The sequence below is a fragment of the Anarhichas minor genome, unplaced genomic scaffold (assembly GCF_050575085.1).
Source record: "Anarhichas minor isolate MPS153535 unplaced genomic scaffold, ASM5057508v1 ptg000090l, whole genome shotgun sequence".
In the NCBI taxonomy this organism is placed as follows: Eukaryota; Metazoa; Chordata; class Actinopteri; order Perciformes; family Anarhichadidae; genus Anarhichas; species Anarhichas minor.
The window spans coordinates 132,796-150,466 of NW_027466536.1; the positions used below are offsets into that span (position 1 = coordinate 132,796).

General features: G+C 43.4%; 1 protein-coding gene across 1 annotated transcript; it reads left to right on the forward strand.

Annotated features, from left to right (window-relative positions):
* Positions 1 to 6,603: 6,603 nt before the first annotated feature.
* On the forward strand, positions 6,604 to 16,851 carry pskh1 (protein serine kinase H1). The gene is made up of 4 exons (XM_076082326.1): positions 6,604 to 6,934; positions 7,654 to 8,472; positions 9,734 to 10,636; positions 13,325 to 16,851. The coding sequence occupies exons 2-4, from the start codon at positions 8,404 to 8,406 to the stop codon at positions 13,640 to 13,642; spliced, it is 1,290 nt and encodes a 429-aa protein (XP_075938441.1). The 5' UTR covers positions 6,604 to 6,934; positions 7,654 to 8,403; the 3' UTR covers positions 13,643 to 16,851.
* Positions 16,852 to 17,671: the final 820 nt, after the last annotated feature.

A 17,671-nucleotide genomic window follows, 5' to 3' on the forward strand; every position in this document is an offset into this window, starting at 1 on the left:
ACTAAATACCCACGCTTCCTTTTCAGATGTTGATGAATGTATTCTGTGGTATGCCATTTAGTGATGAAAAAACAACGAATAAAGACAACACAAGATGAAAGTTCCTCGTGATAGCTTTAAGGCAGGTTTTTCCATTTCCCCAAGATCTGCCCAACTTTACACTTGTCTTGTGCTATCACCCACTGTATAAGTACAGATTGTTCGGAACTGCTTCTTCCAAGTTTAATTTCCGGTCGGTAATGAGATCATGCACCCGTACTGTCATCTCTTCACTCTGGTGGCATCAATTCCAATCAAACTTCAGCACATCTGAATCTCTCCATTCTGCAAGACTGTGGAGAATTAACGACTGCACTGCAAAGAGAAACCATTTCCAAACAAATGAGATGATCATGCTCGAATCTAACATTGACCTCTCGGCCCACGCTGTGTTTTCTCTGAAATCCTCTTCTCTTCCTATGTTCATATTTTCTGATAAGTTGATGCGCCTGGGTTGAGGGAGTTATTCAACCTCTTAGGCTCACATAAGTCTTTCATTTCCAATTATGTAATATCAAAAACGCCTCATCAAGTAATGCTTCTGTTTTAAAGTTTCAACTGCCTTTTGATGAACGATGGATGGAAGCAGAACATACAGTTACTTTGAATATCAGGCTTTTGTACAATTATGGCTTGAAAACAGACTGTATCCACTTTCTTATCGATGTCTCTGAATAAGTATATCAACATGGTGGTCTCCCATCTCTTAGTTGATGGACTTAGTGGTAAGTTACATTAGGAGTTGTGTGAAATTCTTGTTATTTCTGCTGTTTACAGACACTTGTCATTTTTTGTCTTAGCGGTTGCACTGCTGTGCCGTAACATTAAAGGGAACCCCTAACAATTTTACACATCGAAGTCTGTGAACAGATCTTGGGAAGTAGTACTGCATATGTGAAAGAAAATGTATATTGTGGCTCCAGAGAGAGCTGCGTAAGATCTTAAAAATGGCCTCAAGTGAAATTCTGGGTTTGGAGTTAGAAAGACGTAAGTTCATCAGACCTCTGTAGCCCGCTCCTCATCTCTGACTGAACTGTCAGAGATCACGTTGTATTGTGGGTAATGGAGGCGCCAGGGTTTGACAGTGAAGAAGAATTGTGGTATAAAAAAAGACCATGTATCTGCTCCACTGTCCTCGTTCCATGCAAAACGTTTTGTGTAAAAAAATAAAAACAATTTCGGTAGATTAGCTTGACGTTTGGAATGCAGTTTTGCAAAATAAGAATACTGCAGATTTCATGCCCCATGTCTTTGTGCCAGAAAGGGATCACTTCACAGCCAGTATGGTGAGTATAGACCATAACTCTTTCAATGCATGGGCGTTGTAGTGTAGTGTTGTATTAAGACATACCTCCACATCTGAGCTTTATCCTTTCAGGGTCTTTCTATATTTAAAAGGCACACTGTCGTCGGAACAGTCAATGATTTCAGTAGTGTTCATGCTGGTGTCCACTATTGTCCAAATTGTTCCCTCTTTGCTGCTTTCATGAGCCTCCATAAAAAAATCACAAGCCATCGGGTGCACTGTGTACAGGACAGGAGACTCCACTTGGTACTGCAGCCGACAACTCTTTTATGTGTTGTGCATCATTTTGCACCTCTTACCATTCACTGCCGATATATTTAGCAAAGATTTATTTATAAATTTAAAAGAATCCTTGTTCACTGCCTTGAACCTTTGTAATGGTGCACTCTATTTCTCAGCACTTGCTATGCTTTTCCTCCCACTTGCCATCTATTTCCATTCAATTTTGCTGATCGGGGACAACAAATCTAAGATCATGTAAAACTGAACTTCAAGAGTTCCAAAAGTGTTTCCTTTTTGAAAGATTTACGATTTAAAGTCACCTCCGTAAAGAAAGAAAAACAGTGTTGAAAGTCAGAGGATTCAACTCAGTGGGTTGTTTCAGTGTTTACTTCAGCTGAGAAACAGTAAGAAGAGAGACATATTGATGGTAGAGGGATGTTCAAAACACTGTCAGGCCTGACCTCTGACCTCTTGTTCTTTATTTGCTCATTGCTTTCTTTGCAGTATTTCAGGGATCGCCCAAATTCTCAGACTTTCGTAGCCAAGTCAAGCATACAGGCCCATGAAGATTCAAAATGGCTGAGCCAAAGTAATACTCTGCTACCAGTGAATCAAACTGCTTTTACCTGCTGCGGAGCTCACATGAAACACTGGAACGTGTACACTGAAGAAGCTGGTGGAGTAAATGTACCTGAGTAGATGTGGTCCTTCTCCCCATCTGTGCTGCTATATTTATCTCTGTCTGCCTGTAGGTCCCTCTGTGCCTGCATGCCTCCCTACTCCCGTCTCCTAAGCTGAAAGCTAATGAATTAACACACACAAGGAGTTCTTAAGTACTTCATCAATGGCGTACTTCCTTATTCACTTCTACCAAAGGGGTTTTTCAGGCCTAAAGTTTAACTGGAGTATCTTCTGTCATCATTTAAGGGGAGTCGAAAATAATGCTTTCCCACCTCTGCGCGTCTTTTCGCTTTCCCGTGTTGTCATTGGACAGAAGTTGGCCCACGCTCGCTTGCATTCGTCATTGTCACTATGTCCGCCTGTCACTGTTAGCTGGTCTATTTGCCATTCTGTCCTTCAGTCCATCTTAACTGCCAGCTTACAACTCCATCTTCCTGCTGTCCACCTGTCATGTTTCCATGTTATTGCTTAACATGCTGTTTAAAATCCTGGACTCCTGTATAGGGCTTTTAAACATACTGTATGTATTCAGCAGTTTGATGTGTTTTGTTGAATGGGTCAAACCATGTATGATCATATAATCACCAAACAAACGTAGACTGCATATAAGAAGTGAACGTATCACCGTGACGTCACCGTGGTTTGTGTCGTTTTTCAGCTACAAAGTTTGGCATTTTTGGCCATCGCCACCTTGGCTCTTTGCAACCGGAAGTGACAGAAGAGGGTTAACAACGCTAAATAAGACATTTTTAGGCAAATAAAAAGGTTACAATTAACTTTCATGAACTGAAAACACACTCTGAAAGGGTTAAAGTTGGAAAACACAACAATTCTTGGACCGGACAACGGCGTGTTAGCAACCATAGACTGCAAATAAGAAGAGGACATGGCCTGCGGTTTTAAAGCCTTTAATTCGACATTTTGGCCGTCGCCATCTTGGATTGTGACTGTTACAATCCAGGACTTTTGCAACAAGTGAACGGAGGTGACCATATTTGGACTGCAGAGGAGTGACGCCGTGGCAGTGGCGGGCCGTGCATTTTATACCTGGGCCTTCACTGCTGTCCTGCAGCTGAAACACAGCTACAGTTATTATTTCTTTCGTGTAAAAATGAAGCTCAACACCTGTAGATAGAGTGCGTCTCCTCACTGCTCTGACTGCAGCTGGGACTGCTGAGCGAGGCTTCTGTGGGCGGCGGCATCGGAGGTGCTCACGGCAGCGCCCGCTGCTCGTTCACGACAGTGCAGAACGTACGTGCTTTAATAATATCCCCATGATAGTCCCCCCCCCCCCCCCCCCCCTTCCAGTCTTCACTGGATCGAGAAGGACTTCTTACTGGAACTAAAACGCACAGATGTACTGAACAACCGTGGGATTAAACTCTTTATTAACAAAGAAAGGAGGATGGGCTTTGTCTTTAAATAGTGAACAGCAGCTCTGGTAAGTTAAATGCGTTTGTTTGTACATCTGCAGTAGCTTTAATATGCTTGTTTATATATTATTATTTGTACAACTTGTTTTTATGATGATTTTTGTTTGGTTTAATATTTGAAAGGAACCATTGTTACGTCCAATGTTGCTCTGGGCACATATTTAGCAGGTGCCAGTGTTGGCAACTTGGCGACTTTCCCGCTAAATCTGGCGACTTTCCAAACCCTCATGGCGACTTTTTTTGTCAAAAGCTACTAGTGACAAATCTAGCGACTTGTTCTGGTGTTATTGGAGAATTTTCTGGTGTTTCGAACTTAATGGAGCCAGAGACACAGACGGAGTCAATTGGGCTTTTAATAGAGCGGGCTCCTCTTCCTCTGTATGGATAAATAATACAGCAGTCAGCAAATATGGATCTTAATCGATGATATTGACCTTTTTGGGGGGTGGGAAAGGGGGAGAGAGAGGGACAGTAGGAGCGGAAACGGAGAGAGACGAGAGGGTGTAAAACCGGGAGCTGAGCTGCTTAGGGAAGTGTCAATAGAAGCGGAGCGCTCAGTGTCTTTCCTTTCCTCCTCTGTCTCTCTGCATCACCCTTTTCCATTTTGATTACTCTCTGCCGCCTCATCCCTCTGCCCCACTACTCCCTCCCGCTCTTCCGTTCTTCCTATATTTCTGTACCCACCATCTGTCATCCGTTGTCTTCCTCTGCCCCCACTCTCCCACTCATTTTCACTCCCTAAATCCAATTCAAGGAGCCTTTTTATTGGCATCATAAGATGAATTTTACTGTCTCGCTGACTCTCTTTCTGGAGCGTTTGTATTCCTCTTCCTAATGTGACTTGACTTTTATGTGTATAGTGACACCAAGAGGAGAGGCCGTGCAGCAGCTGGAAACATCAGCACTGTGTGCAGCGCGTGCTGCAGGGCTGCTGTCCTCTTCTGCAAATCGATGTATCTGAGTAGATTTATCTGAGTAGATCCAAAATACAGATTTCAAAGATGGTCAAAATTAAAAGACACGTGTGCGCGCATAGACGATTTCATACATTGTGAAACGCGTGGCTAAACATATGGTTAAGTCCTGTATATCAGAATCAGAACTGTTTATTGCCAATGCCAAGTATTTTACACATACAAGCAATGTGACTGGCGAGTGGTGCATAACAATAAACACAGTGATGAGACATAATTTTAAAAAAGAAAAATATTAAAATGTACAAAAAAATATGGTAAACAAACAAACAATTAGAAGTACGTCAAAACAAGTATATTACTAAAGTGGCAAGTGTATAGTAATAGAGAAAAGATGTGCAAAGGTGTGTAACTGCAAATTGTCCTGTAAGTGGGGGTCCGGGGCTTTATTGATGAGCCCAACCGCAGAGGTACGGCGTATTTAGACCGGAGGCGTGGTGAAGTGGCCTGGTGGTGAATTTAAGTTGGCTTTACTGTGTATACAGGATTTACAGAAACTGATCCATCCACATGTCTGCTGGGAATTGATTTGTTCAGTTGATTCCCAAATGAGGTCCGCGGAACACCAGGGGATCCCCCGAGTGTCCCAGTGGGACGTCCACCACATAAATCAATAACAAAACGAAATCTATCATTTCCACGTTATTATAGCTCCGTACCATTCGTATTTAGCTCAGATGTCGGTAGAAGTGTACGTGCTTAACATCACACGTTCTCTCAGATGTTTTTCATCATAACCAGTGAGGGTCAGGAAAGAGTCACGCTGTGCTCTAACCTGAGTTGGTAACGTGCCACTCAGACTCCCTAGTACTTTTCCAAAAGAGAAGTCAGCCCTCTGTCAGAGGGGACTTCTCACCGTATCCAGGAAGTGACGGTGGGGACTTAATGGGGTCCAAACAAGCCGAGGGAGGTCGTCCCGTCTCTACAAAAGAAGTTGGGTGGAAGAGGAGCTCCATCGCGCGAGCGAGCGAGCGACCGATAGAAGTACACAGGAAGTTAAGGGGTTAAGCCTTCAAATTAAGAGCATGCGAAGTGGGTAGTGGGAAAACAAATGTAGCCTATGTATCATATGAGCTATCAGCAGATACACACTTCCACTTTTACAAGTTTCCTCACAATGTTAAGAAAATGCACAAAGGCTAATATTCCGATGAACACTGATGTTTGGTGATTTTCTCATGGCTGAGGGTCCCCGAGATACATAACGGCAGCTATGGGTCCCCACTGAACCCCCATTCCTTCCCACTTCATGTTGAATGTTGCAGTGTTGTCTCTGCAATAATTCCACATGATGCCAGACCTGCTCTCAGCTAATTTGATTTAACTTGCTCATTCATGAATATTCAACACACACAAGAGTGACATAATGGAGGTCTTTAACACCACTGTCAAGATCGGGTAATAAAGCAGGACCCATTAGCTGTCAGTTCAGTTATTGTGCTTAAGTGCTACATAATCATAAACCTTTTATTTTTTTTCAATGAACCAGAACAAACCAGTTGATAGACGGTATCAATAGTACTGGACCTTACTGGGCGCCTGAAGTTGTGGGGCCCCGGGTAAGTTGTCTGCTTTTAAGCCATCGCAATGCTCGATGTTACTTAATAGACGTACAGGTAGAACATGGTAGGCTAACACTGGAACAGAATACTTCTTACCAATATGACTTTTCATTTTAAGTATGTACTATCCTCAGTGATGATGTTTCTTTGTCAGATATTTGGTTTAAGTTTTAGATAATAATAATAATAACAATAAAACAAACAGCTCAAACAAGCGAAAGACTAAAACAAGCTGGACATATATTACGTATCCCATTTAAGTAACACCCCTCAAATTGTTTGGGTTACTTAAATTGCTGCAAAGAATTCTCAACTCGCGTTTTATTTTGAAAACCTACACCGGAACCCATGTGTGTCGCTGTGTCTCTTTTCTCTTCTCTCTCGCGGTGGGAAGGTGGTCCTGGGCGAAAAAACATCGCCAGAAAAGTGACCGACGGGAAAACTTTTTCATGTTTTTAATGCAGACCCTTCATCTCAATGACAAAACCACGGCACTTCCGGAATTGACACAACATGTCGGCAACAACTGAAGCGACGGATTTTACTCGTTTGTCTTCGGGAATAAAGTTGTGAAACTCCGAGGTGAAAGCGGAGAGCCCAGCTGAGTGAGAGTGGGGTGAGGAGGCTGGATTTGGCAAAAGTTGGGAGTTCCTGCCCTGCTGCTAGCATGCTAGTTAGCTTTGCTCAGACACTGCGCTGTGTCGGATAACTAATGAGGTGAGATTGTCAGCCGCATGTACTCTTGTAATGTCGGAGTTATTTGTGTACGTTTTTAGAGACTGTCCTGACGTCACACACTGTTTCCGAAAAATAACGGTTCAATGAGTTGTGGGCTAAAGAAAAAACATTGACATGAGTGGGGCCTGGCCATTTTTTATTTTTTTTATTTCACCCAAATTTAAATGCAGTTGTCCATTAATTGTTGTGTCGTGGTATCTTCAGCGTGTAAAGTATGTTTTTTAGGGATGTTTCCCGTTAATTTTCCTGTTGCTAAGTAAGTTGTTAAAACATTTTGTCCTGACAACTTTAAACAATATATATCAAGCACAGTTCCAACATTTGATACCCGGATATAAGTGACCATCTGTGACAGCGCAGCTATTTCTTACGATGGCAAAGCTCTCGCTTGTTTTCTTGGCCATTTCTAAACATGTCTGGATAGCTGTAATCATATTTTGGCTGACAGTTTCACAATATGGCCCTCAGCACGCAACTTCTACACAAAAAATGGTGTGTGTGTGTGTGACTTCAGTGCTAAAATTATCAATGTTTAGATTGCTCTTCTGCCATCAGTGATTGGCCTAATTGAAATCTGCTCCTGTCACGTCAGCATTGGGAATAACACCCGTGCCCATGTGTGTGTGTGTGTGTGTGTGTGTGTGAGCCCAACCACAGTCACTCAAGATTCATGTTGCATTGTGTGTTCTGCATTTCAGAGTTTCCCTCCGCTGTTCTCCTGCCTGCTGTTCTCGAGGGGAGCTGCTTTATCTGTGGCAAGACCGCTGCTGACATTGCAGCCTCACTCCCCCCCAATGGATCCGAGCATAGTTGATGATCTTATTTTCTCTGAAAGTTCTGCCTGAATATTTTTCTCCTAAAGGCGACCGCACTTAAAACCTGTTTTAGAGAACCTCTCTCTCTCCCCCACCCCGATCAATCTTCTTTTTTTTGTCAGCTAGCATCCCACGCTAGCTGTACTCAGGCAGTTTCCTCTCCAACATTCAACATAGTACGCCATCTGAGATGGGGCCCTGGTAGGTTCTTCCAGGGGCTCGAGGGACCCCCCACAACCCCGCCCACACACGCTGCCTGCCGACCGTGCAGCCGGTCTGTGTGTGTGTGTGTGTGTGTGTGTGTGTGTGCGAGAGACCCACCGGCACAGGCCTGTAAAAGAATACCGCACCAAAAAGCACAACCAGTGATACGGTACTTGCTGATGGAGCCGAGGTGCACACCTCGCCCGCCAATAATAAATTCATGAACTCTTGGACTTTTTAAACTGGATGATGCCGGCTCATTTGGGGACTTGAGTGTGTGTAATCGGCTTTATTCATGAGCCCTCTGTCTGAGTGTGGGTACGGCCTGGATGTTGGAGGCCCTGAGTGTGTTGGATCGGCTGTTGCGGTGATGAGGCAGGTCTCCTGGTGGCCTGTGTGGCTGGCTGGGCAGTGGCCCAAGGTGATGTGATGGGGTGCAGGAACAGCAAGGTCCTCCCTGAGCCTCCAGGGGATGTTCAGTTGGACCTGGTCAAAAAGGTCAGTGGGACAACGTTACTAGTACTGGTAATACCACCAATACTGCTTTATACACTACCATCATTATTACTATTGATAGCACAAACTTTATAGGGCTGTGATTATCTACCGAATAGTTTTTTCTACCGTCTGTCTTGTTTTGTCCAAAACCCCCAAAAATATTCAGTTTAAGAAAAGTGGCAATATGTTTGTGAAGCTGAAACTATAAAATGATTGGCTTCTTTATTTATTAAATGACTCAAACAATTTGCTGAAGATTTTTTTTCTGTCAATACAATATACAGGTAAATCTGATTATAACATTGTTAGAATATTCTGATGGCGTTATGGGTTTTATGTTGAAAAATAGAACAAACCCATTTGTTGCCCGAATATCAGAAAATGTTGAAATTGACAAGTCGACCAACAGACATTAATCCGAAAATAGTTTGATAATTGTATAATTATATCTTCCATGATATTAACTTGAAGATATTTGGGTTCTTGACTGTTCCTTGCAGTATGCCATTTTGGGATTTGGGAAATTATGACTTTTTTTTGTATTTTCTCAATCAAGAAATGTATTAATTAAATTAATGTAACATTAATTAATAATATAAATAATTGTTATTTTCAGCCTTACAACACACGCACGCCTTTATTAGGGATTCATCTTTAAAGGGACAGTTCACCCCAAAACCAAAAATCCATATTTTTCCTCTTAATTGTAGTGCTCTTTATCATTCTAGATTGTTTTGGTGTGAGTTGCCTCGTTCTGCCTTCTCTCCGATATAATACAAATATATGACACTAGGTTAGAGGTGCTCAAAGCCCAAAAAATAAATGTCAAAAATCATCACCCAGTTACTTAAGAAACATCCACAGACCTCTTTGTACTGGAAAGAGACATCGCTGTTGAGATTTTCAAATACATTTTTTTCTCACAACAAAACAATCTAGGCTGATAAATATCACTACAGGTAAAAGGAAAACTATGTATTTTTGATTGTGGGGTGAACTGTCTCTTTAACTAAAGACTAACTTTTACAGCTGGACTGTTTAATAGTTCACTAATTTGATGTTAGTGATCCGTATCAAGATCCTTCGTTTATATAAAAGATAATGACGATCACCCAAATGTCGATCAGTCCCAGCCTCAGAAATCTAATATCGTTCGGATTTAACTAATTACAGACTAAGAATCTGTACATCAATGTCTTTACAATTAGTTCATTTCATATTTTCTCTGCTCTGTGACTAACTATGCTCCTGTATTCTTCAGGTCGATCCTCAGACAGATATCTATAAACACTTCATACGAGGGGATGGCACTAGGAGCAAGATGGGTGGGGCCGGTGGAGGGGGAGGTGACAAGGCTGACTCCACCTCCCCGTTTCAGGCCCAGGCCCAAGCGGCCGCTTCCACCCAGCCCCCCAAGGACCCGTCCGATCTGTCGGACCCTCAGCGGAAGAAGGTGGCGAAATATCGAGCCAAGTTCGACCCCCGGGTCACGGCCAAGTACGACATCAAGGCCCTGATCGGCCGCGGGAGTTTCAGCCGGGTCGTCCGCGTGGAGCACAAGAGCACGCGGCAGCCGTACGCCATCAAGATGATCGAGACCCGCTACCGGGAGGGGAGGGAGGTGTGCGAGTCCGAGCTGTGCGTCCTGCGGCGCGTCCGCCACACCAATATCATCCAGCTGATGGAGGTCTTCGAGACGGCGGAGCGCGTCTACATGGTGATGGAGCTGGCCACCGGAGGGGAGCTCTTCGACCGCATCATCGCCCGCGGCTCCTTCACCGAGCGGGACGCCACGCGCGTGCTGCAGATGGTGCTGGATGGCGTCAAGTACCTCCACACTCTGGGGATCACCCACCGGGACCTGAAGCCGGAGAACCTGCTCTACTACCACCCCGGGTCCGACTCCAAGATCATCATCACCGACTTCGGTCTGGCCAGTAGCAGGAAGAAGGGAGACGAGTGTCTGATGAAGACCACCTGCGGCACGCCGGAGTACATCGCCCCCGAGATCCTGGTGAGGAAGCCCTACACCAACGCTGTGGACATGTGGGCGCTGGGGGTGATCTCCTACATCCTGCTGAGTGGAACCATGCCCTTCGAGGATGACAACCGCATGAGGCTCTACCGGCAGATCCTCAAGGGGAAGTACAGCTTCTCTGGAGAGGTGAGGAGCTATAACTGTTGCACACGCTCTCGCTCTCTATCTCGCTCTCTGTCTCACAAGCACGCAGACTTCACCCATATTTGGAATACATTCCTCACTCCGCATGAGGCCTTGTAAACAGATTTCCGAGAAGTCAGCTTCTCCTGCCGAGGTGACATGGTTCATCTCGAACACACATATTTTCTAACTCTCCTCTCGAATCATCTCACGGCTCACGTCCATACCCGTCTCATGTTCCCTTTACCTTCTTACCTTGGCCGACGTGTGTGTGTGTGTGTGCGTGCGTGCGTGCGCGCGTGCGTGCCCGATCTGTGTATCTAGTTGTAAGAATGCTGAGTGGTCCGTTCCTTTCTTTCGCGGCGTGGGATGTTTATGTTGCCAGTGAGCTTTACAAAAAGGGGCCCCTTGGTTAATGTTCGCCCCACAAACAGCCACTCCAGCGCGAATAATAGCTGAGTAGTTTTGTAATATTTAATGAGCAGCGGTTGAATCTTCTCGGGTTCTCTTGGAATGCGTCCAGAGTTGAACTTCGCAAGTGTCCGACAGGCAAGACGAGGTTTTAAATCACTTGAGGGGGGGGGGCTATATTTTAGCTGAGGTTTGCAGATAGTATAGCAGAGCTGCTGGATGAGGTCTAGGTGTGTACAGCAAGTCAGTGAGAGGACCTTTCACTGGAATCAACCCTTACGCATTCCTACGGTGGTATAGTGGTTGTTGAGTCGATAGTGCGGTCTCAGTAACATTAAAGACTTCAGGTTTAAAAAAAGGAAAATGAGATCTATTTTCTGTCGACAGACTAGGGCCTAAAATTGATATTTCCTTAAAAAGATAATTCTTGGCATTTCTGTTTGACATGGGAGAGAAGGCAACATGATGTAACTCACAAGGACACGCAAAAGCCAAGTTCAAGCAATAAGCCAAGATACTGTGACACGCAACGCCCTGAAATATTAGCATCCATATGGACTCTTGTTTCAGGACACCTGGTGAATGGAAGTCCAATAATCGCTCTTCTTTTACCTCTGGTGTTGGTCTCCACCAACTTCTGAGGGAAATATCTGGCTCTATTGCAGCGAAATGCTCCGCTATGTTCACCTGCTAGTCGCTAACTTAGCCTGTGTGTTGATTGGTGCCGAGCAGGAAGTGTACAGTTAGGTTCATCCGACCTCTTTCACTGAGAACAGCGGCTGAAGAAAAGCGCTATGCGAGCGGTGAGACTGGAACAAGAACAGTAAAGTAGTGGGCCGTAAACCAAAACAATGAGCTGAAAGACGCTCAAATGCAACGTAGAACTGAGGGGAACTGCAGATTTGGGTGATAATCCTCTGTGTGTTTTTTCACATTACATTATGTAGACCCATTGTTATGATACAAAAAGTGATTAGAGCAGCTTTAAATGTACCCTATGGAGTTTTCTTTTTATCAAGGTTATGTTTACATTTTCACCGAACTGCATTGTGTCATCCTTGAGTCCTGACAAACGTGTCATGCATTGCAATTTCATATTCATATTTTAGATCCTGCATTGTTTACATGCTTGTTTGCTAGCTTGCAAATTTCTTCCTTAACTTTTGTTGTTTTTTTGGCTAGTTTTTATTGATGCATTACAGCCAGCAACAGTTTATTAGTGGGAAAGCATGTGCGTTGTGGTGCGCGTAGTACAAACAAAACAGGAACCCACTCATAGAAACATTGTTCCATGGCTTTAAACGCCACTCACACATCGATAACTGAGAAATGTATGGCAGAGAGGCCTAAGACCCGTAGTTATGAAAACCCTGTTCTGAGGGTAAATGAGAGGTGGAGCTGTGGTCGGGCGGACCTGAATGCACTTCCCTTGGGGACATGTGTCTTTACAGCTGCGATAAATAACGTTCACATTTAGAGCCGCGGTCCAAGAACTAATCACAGCCTGGACGTTTGCTGCAGGTGGTCAGAAGTGAAGTCTGAGGCTTATATACAGTATGTGTCATGTATCTTTAGCCAACACTGGTGATTTACCTGCTGTGTGAAGGGGGGTGGGGGGGTTAGTTGTCTACTGAGAGACTGAAAACACAGCTGGTTGCCAAGCAGGACATCATGTACAAACCGTGTGTGTGTGTGTGTGGGGGGGGGGGTGATATTTCCGAATCCTGTCTAAGCAGGGGGTAGAGCGTGACTCACTACCAGTCACTCATACTAAATAGAGTCCAGTAGACGGTAGTTGTCGATATTTTGAGAACATTTGCTTTAAAATATATCTTATGTAGGACTACATTTTGGAAACATGAAATCGTGCTCCGGGCAAAATCGTATCCAATCAATAAAGTAGAGGTACTTTAAAATTAAAATCGGCTGTTATTGAGTCTGATGATACGAAAAGACTCCTTATCATGTTGAGTCGAATAAATCAAACGCCTCTTCTTTAGTTCACAGCTGAACTAAGCAGCTGTATCTCTCTGCTGCCCTCTTGTGTCCAGTGGACAAAACTGCACTGATGCCAAACTAAGTACACTGCACATTCTTACACAATATAACAAAGTCCCCCTCCACTCGAAAATATAGTTTTTTAAATTTCTTTATATGACCTACATGTCTGGAGGGAACCTTTAAAACACTCAGGACAGATTCATGAGATCCCGTACTAGATATTTAGCGTGCTGGCATTCAAAGTTTTGTTTTGTCTCACATCTGTCTTCCCGTCTCCAGCCGTGGCCCAGCGTGTCCAACCTGGCCAAAGACTTCGTGGAGCGCATCCTGACGGTGGACCCCAGCGAGCGGCTCACGGCGGGCCAGGCCATCAAGCACCCGTGGGTGGTCAGCATGGCCGCCTCCTCCTCCATGAAGAACCTGCAGCGCTGCATCTCTCAGAACCTCCTGAAGCGGGCGTCATCGCGCTGCCACAGCACCAAGTCGGCGCAGTCCACCCGCTCCAGCCGCTCCACCAAGTCCAACAAGGCCCGGCGGGTGCGAGAGAAGGAGCTGCGGGAGCTGAACCGCCGCTATCAGCAGCAGTACAACGGCTGAAGACGGGGACGGACAGCGAACCTTTGCGATAGCTTCCACCCTTCGAAGATGCTGCCAGGTGTTGAGAGGCCAAAGTGGCTTCGAGTCCCAAATAATTACCTTATAAACAATAAAAAAAATGACTTAAAAGACCAAAACAGTTGAGAGTTTCTGTGGCAGCGTGTGTCCTGATGAGGACAGACGAGGACCCGCCGGTCACGTTTTGAACTCCCGTGGGTGACATCATCTCTCCGTCCGTTCCTGCACCTCTTCTTTTTTTTTTCCTGGCCGGATGGTGCCACTTCCACTCCTTTTGCTTTTTGTCCTTCCGACCCCTGTGTCTCTACATATTTATTTATTATTGTTGACATGATTACGAGTCTCTATTCAAACGGTCACTGGATAATGACCTTCCGCGAGGATCTGTTGAACAGAGTTCTGGGTACTGAAGTTTCTGAGAACAAAGGGATACTTTTAGAAGAGGGGGGAAACAGACCCCCCCCCCCCCCCCTCCACTCATTCCTGATTGGAAATTGCTGTGAATTAATTATTGTGCTAATTGTACAGACCTTGTCTTACGATGTGGGTAATAATGCAAGCACACTGCAACAGAACCACACCCTTGAAGGTAATTTTTTTTATTTCGGCGACTCTAAGCTTATCTAATCTTGCCATTATTGCTCCGTTGATGTCATTTTTTTTTTTCTCCTCAAGCTGTCAAAAGATTGTGAAGCTGTTTTGCGTTCTTCAACGTGTTCGTCAAAAGGCCGTTTAGGGTGTCGTGTGGTTTCACGGTTTCCTCGTAGGTCGCATTGAGGACGGCACACGCAACCATGAAGGCAACGATCTCTGCCGCCGGCTGCACCAGCTCTTTGGAAGTTCAAACCTAACCTAGTTCTAACACATACACAAGTATTTACTGCACAAACTAGCTCTTGCATAGAAATTAGTCGTCACTACAACCTGCTCTGTAGTTAACCAGACCCACTGACCAAGCTAACGCTAGCTTGCTAATATGTGACCTGTTCAGACTGAAGAGTAAAAGTTATGTGAGCTGACCATTCATCAATATGCTGTTTAATGATTATGTTAACTGGAAATACTTCAAATTACATTTCAGAAAAATGACTAATATCCATTCATTTACCCAATATTGTGCCAAAAGGGAACATTTTAGCTCTGTTAGCATAAACAGATCTTTCCCACTCACTCCAAACTGCATGAAAACTAACAAACCTCTTCTTCATGTGTACAGATAGAAATAAGACCGGATGTCACAAAGGATTAAAACTACATTTTGGAAGTTATGCTACAGCGACTTCCTGGTTCCATACACCTTAACATTAAAGTCTTAAACAAGCTGAACCATGTCTGTAGTTTTAAGGGTGCAAGCTGATTTAGTTTGTGATAGAAACAACTTCTCAATGGACTCACAAACAGCCGGAGCAACCCGACCAAAGTCCCGCCAGCTTTCCCACCTAGCCACCGCTTGTTAGCATTCAGCAAAAAACGTCAAAAGAATGTTTGTTTTTTTTTTGTTTTTTTTTCAAATGTCGCTGCCGTTGTAAAAGGTCCGGCACACATTCAGCACAGAATATGGAGAGAAAGTCATAAGAACACAATTCTTCATTTCAGATCAAATGGACCCAGTTAGCCGCAGCAGCGAGTGGAGCAGAGGACAAGTCCTAAATTTGTTCATGACCAAAATGAAGGAAACCACTGAAGATAGGGAGGAGCATGTAGAGGTGATTCAAAGGATCATTATTAGTATGTATGATTATAAAAGATTATGAATTACAAAACCTTATGCATACGTTTTCTTTTGTCTGTAAGTGCACTTAAGCATCCTTTCCTATGAAGGTTTTGTGATTACTGAGTTACTCGGAGCCTTTCGATGTTACAGTAGTACTCTGAAATGAGACTACACTAGTGGTTTTGGTTTTTCTAACATGGTGGTATAGTTCCAATGTTACAGTAAAGCTCCTGAACTTATTAAACTGCTCAAGTGAAATGAATAATAAATGCAACTTCCTGTTTGGTCGTGATAGCCGCGTTTAAACGATTGATTCATCCTCAACTTGGTCAAAGTGATGTGATATTTGATTATTGAATATTTCCCAGAAGTAGCGCAACTTTTTCTTTAAAAAATAGCCGAGGATTTTTGTTTCTTCTATTTTGCTCATTTTATCTGGCGTAGCACTTAATCTATACATTTAAATTTAATTTTAAATTTTAAATTCTTCCTCTTTATCGGACCTGTTCGCTGTGTTTTTGTGTGTTTTGTCCCTTCACAACATTCCCGCAGTAAACTCGTTGCTACAGTGTGGTCTTCTCTTCTTTACTTGAGTATTTTGCTGTGATCTACACCAGACTTATAAAGTGTGTCGCTGTTGTGAAGTTTATGTTGTTTTATGTTTTTTTACACATACTGGAAACTTAACCGAGCCATGTCAGCTGACCTCAGTCTTTTCCTTTCTTTTTGTCCTTTGCTTGTTTCAGGATGCTCATCGTGTCGTCTTTCCATTTTCCTTGATGTATTCTTTTGTCCCACTGCCGTTACCTGCCCTGAACGTCTCACCTCTAGGTGCGACTAAATTGTTCATAGAAGACTGATAACGAGGCTAACATTGGAACTGGTACTGGTACACTCAAATATACCTTTTTAGAGATACTCCACCCAACATGTGTCTCTTTTAACATCAAACGCACAGCGGGCTTGAAGAGGTGTAGTTTCCTTCACAGAGAAAACCGCTGTGGTCATCGTAAAGGAAAGATTTTGCCTTAATTCTGGTGGAGAGGTCATTGATTGGCTCCTAGAGCACAGCATCTATGTGAAATAAAACATGTTTAACTTCGTCTTAAGAGTCACAGCCACAAAATAATCATTTGGACTCAAAGGGATTGCTGCGGTTGAAGTAGTCTGCAACATTGCCGAGCGCCTAATTGTAAATGATGTTCAATGAATAACCAAATCAGTTCATTAGCAGCTTGGCAGAATGTCAGCACATTTGTAAAAGTGTTTCCTTCTGTGTTTTTATATATCTGTGTGATTTTATATAAATGCTGTCGTCCTAAATGAAGTTGCCAACTCATCACTGTTACCTGAAAACAGTTGTTTTTTGTTGTGTTGTGTTTCTAAATGAATGATAACACTTTGATTCTTCTACCATTAACTTTTTTTATTTTTCTAAACGGTGAGTTGTATGTGCCAATAAAACACTCGAACCTGACTTCGCTGCATTGCATTTGGATTGTGACACTCTTGTTTGTGATTGGTCACAGGAGTTAATGTGTAAGTTAGTAAAGACACAGATATTTTTTTTTCTCCCTCTGGAGTTGGTGGAGAACAAAACAGAGATAAAGGTAAAGTGAATATTGGATATACAGTATGTCGTGCCCCGAAATACATGAAATGGCCAACAACGTTTCTGTAATGTTTTCAAGTTCTGTCAATTTCATATCGCACATTTGCCTCGAGGGGCTTTAGTATCTCAGCAGCATACCAAAATCAACCAAATGTATTGGAACTTCATTTAAATTACTTCAGCATATAACTTAAAGTCAAAACTTCTTATAATAACTAATTGTGGCTTACACCATAACAGCATATGACTTTGCTTGTGATTGTTGAAATCTACTGAGACATGAATCTTTTCCGTTGGATACACATTACCTAGTTTAATCACAGTTAATGAAAGGAAGGCTGAATGGTGATGAAAACCAAACTGCAAAGAGTCCCATTTTATTTGACTGGAAATAAACCACTTGAGATAGTACAGTAGCCATTTCAATTTCTAAATACTTACTACTATGTCATACTGACGTGGTTTTAATTCAAACAAATGATCGTGATAGCAGGTAAATACATTTCTTGGGTTTGTATTTTACATTACAAAGAGTGAAATAAGCATTTGATGTACTACTGCTCCTACAGCCCGGGTTCCTGATGATAAACAGCGCCCTCTGCTGGCAACACTGCAGCGTGACCGTGAAGGCTGGAGGCCCGGAGGGTTGCCAGACTTGATACAAAGCGTTACCCAGCACGAACAA

What these genes read in the sequence shown, in the direction of transcription:
- pskh1 (XM_076082326.1), top strand. Translation starts at nt 8,404, where the DNA reads ATGGGGTGCAGGAACAGCAAGGTCCTCCCTGAGCCTCCAGGGGATGTT. An exon ending in AGTTGGACCTGGTCAAAAAG is followed by an intron (nt 8,473 to 9,733) that starts GTCAGTGGGACA and finishes TGTATTCTTCAG; the next exon opens with GTCGATCCTCAGACAGATAT. An exon ending in AGTACAGCTTCTCTGGAGAG is followed by an intron (nt 10,637 to 13,324) that starts GTGAGGAGCTAT and finishes TCCCGTCTCCAG; the next exon opens with CCGTGGCCCAGCGTGTCCAA.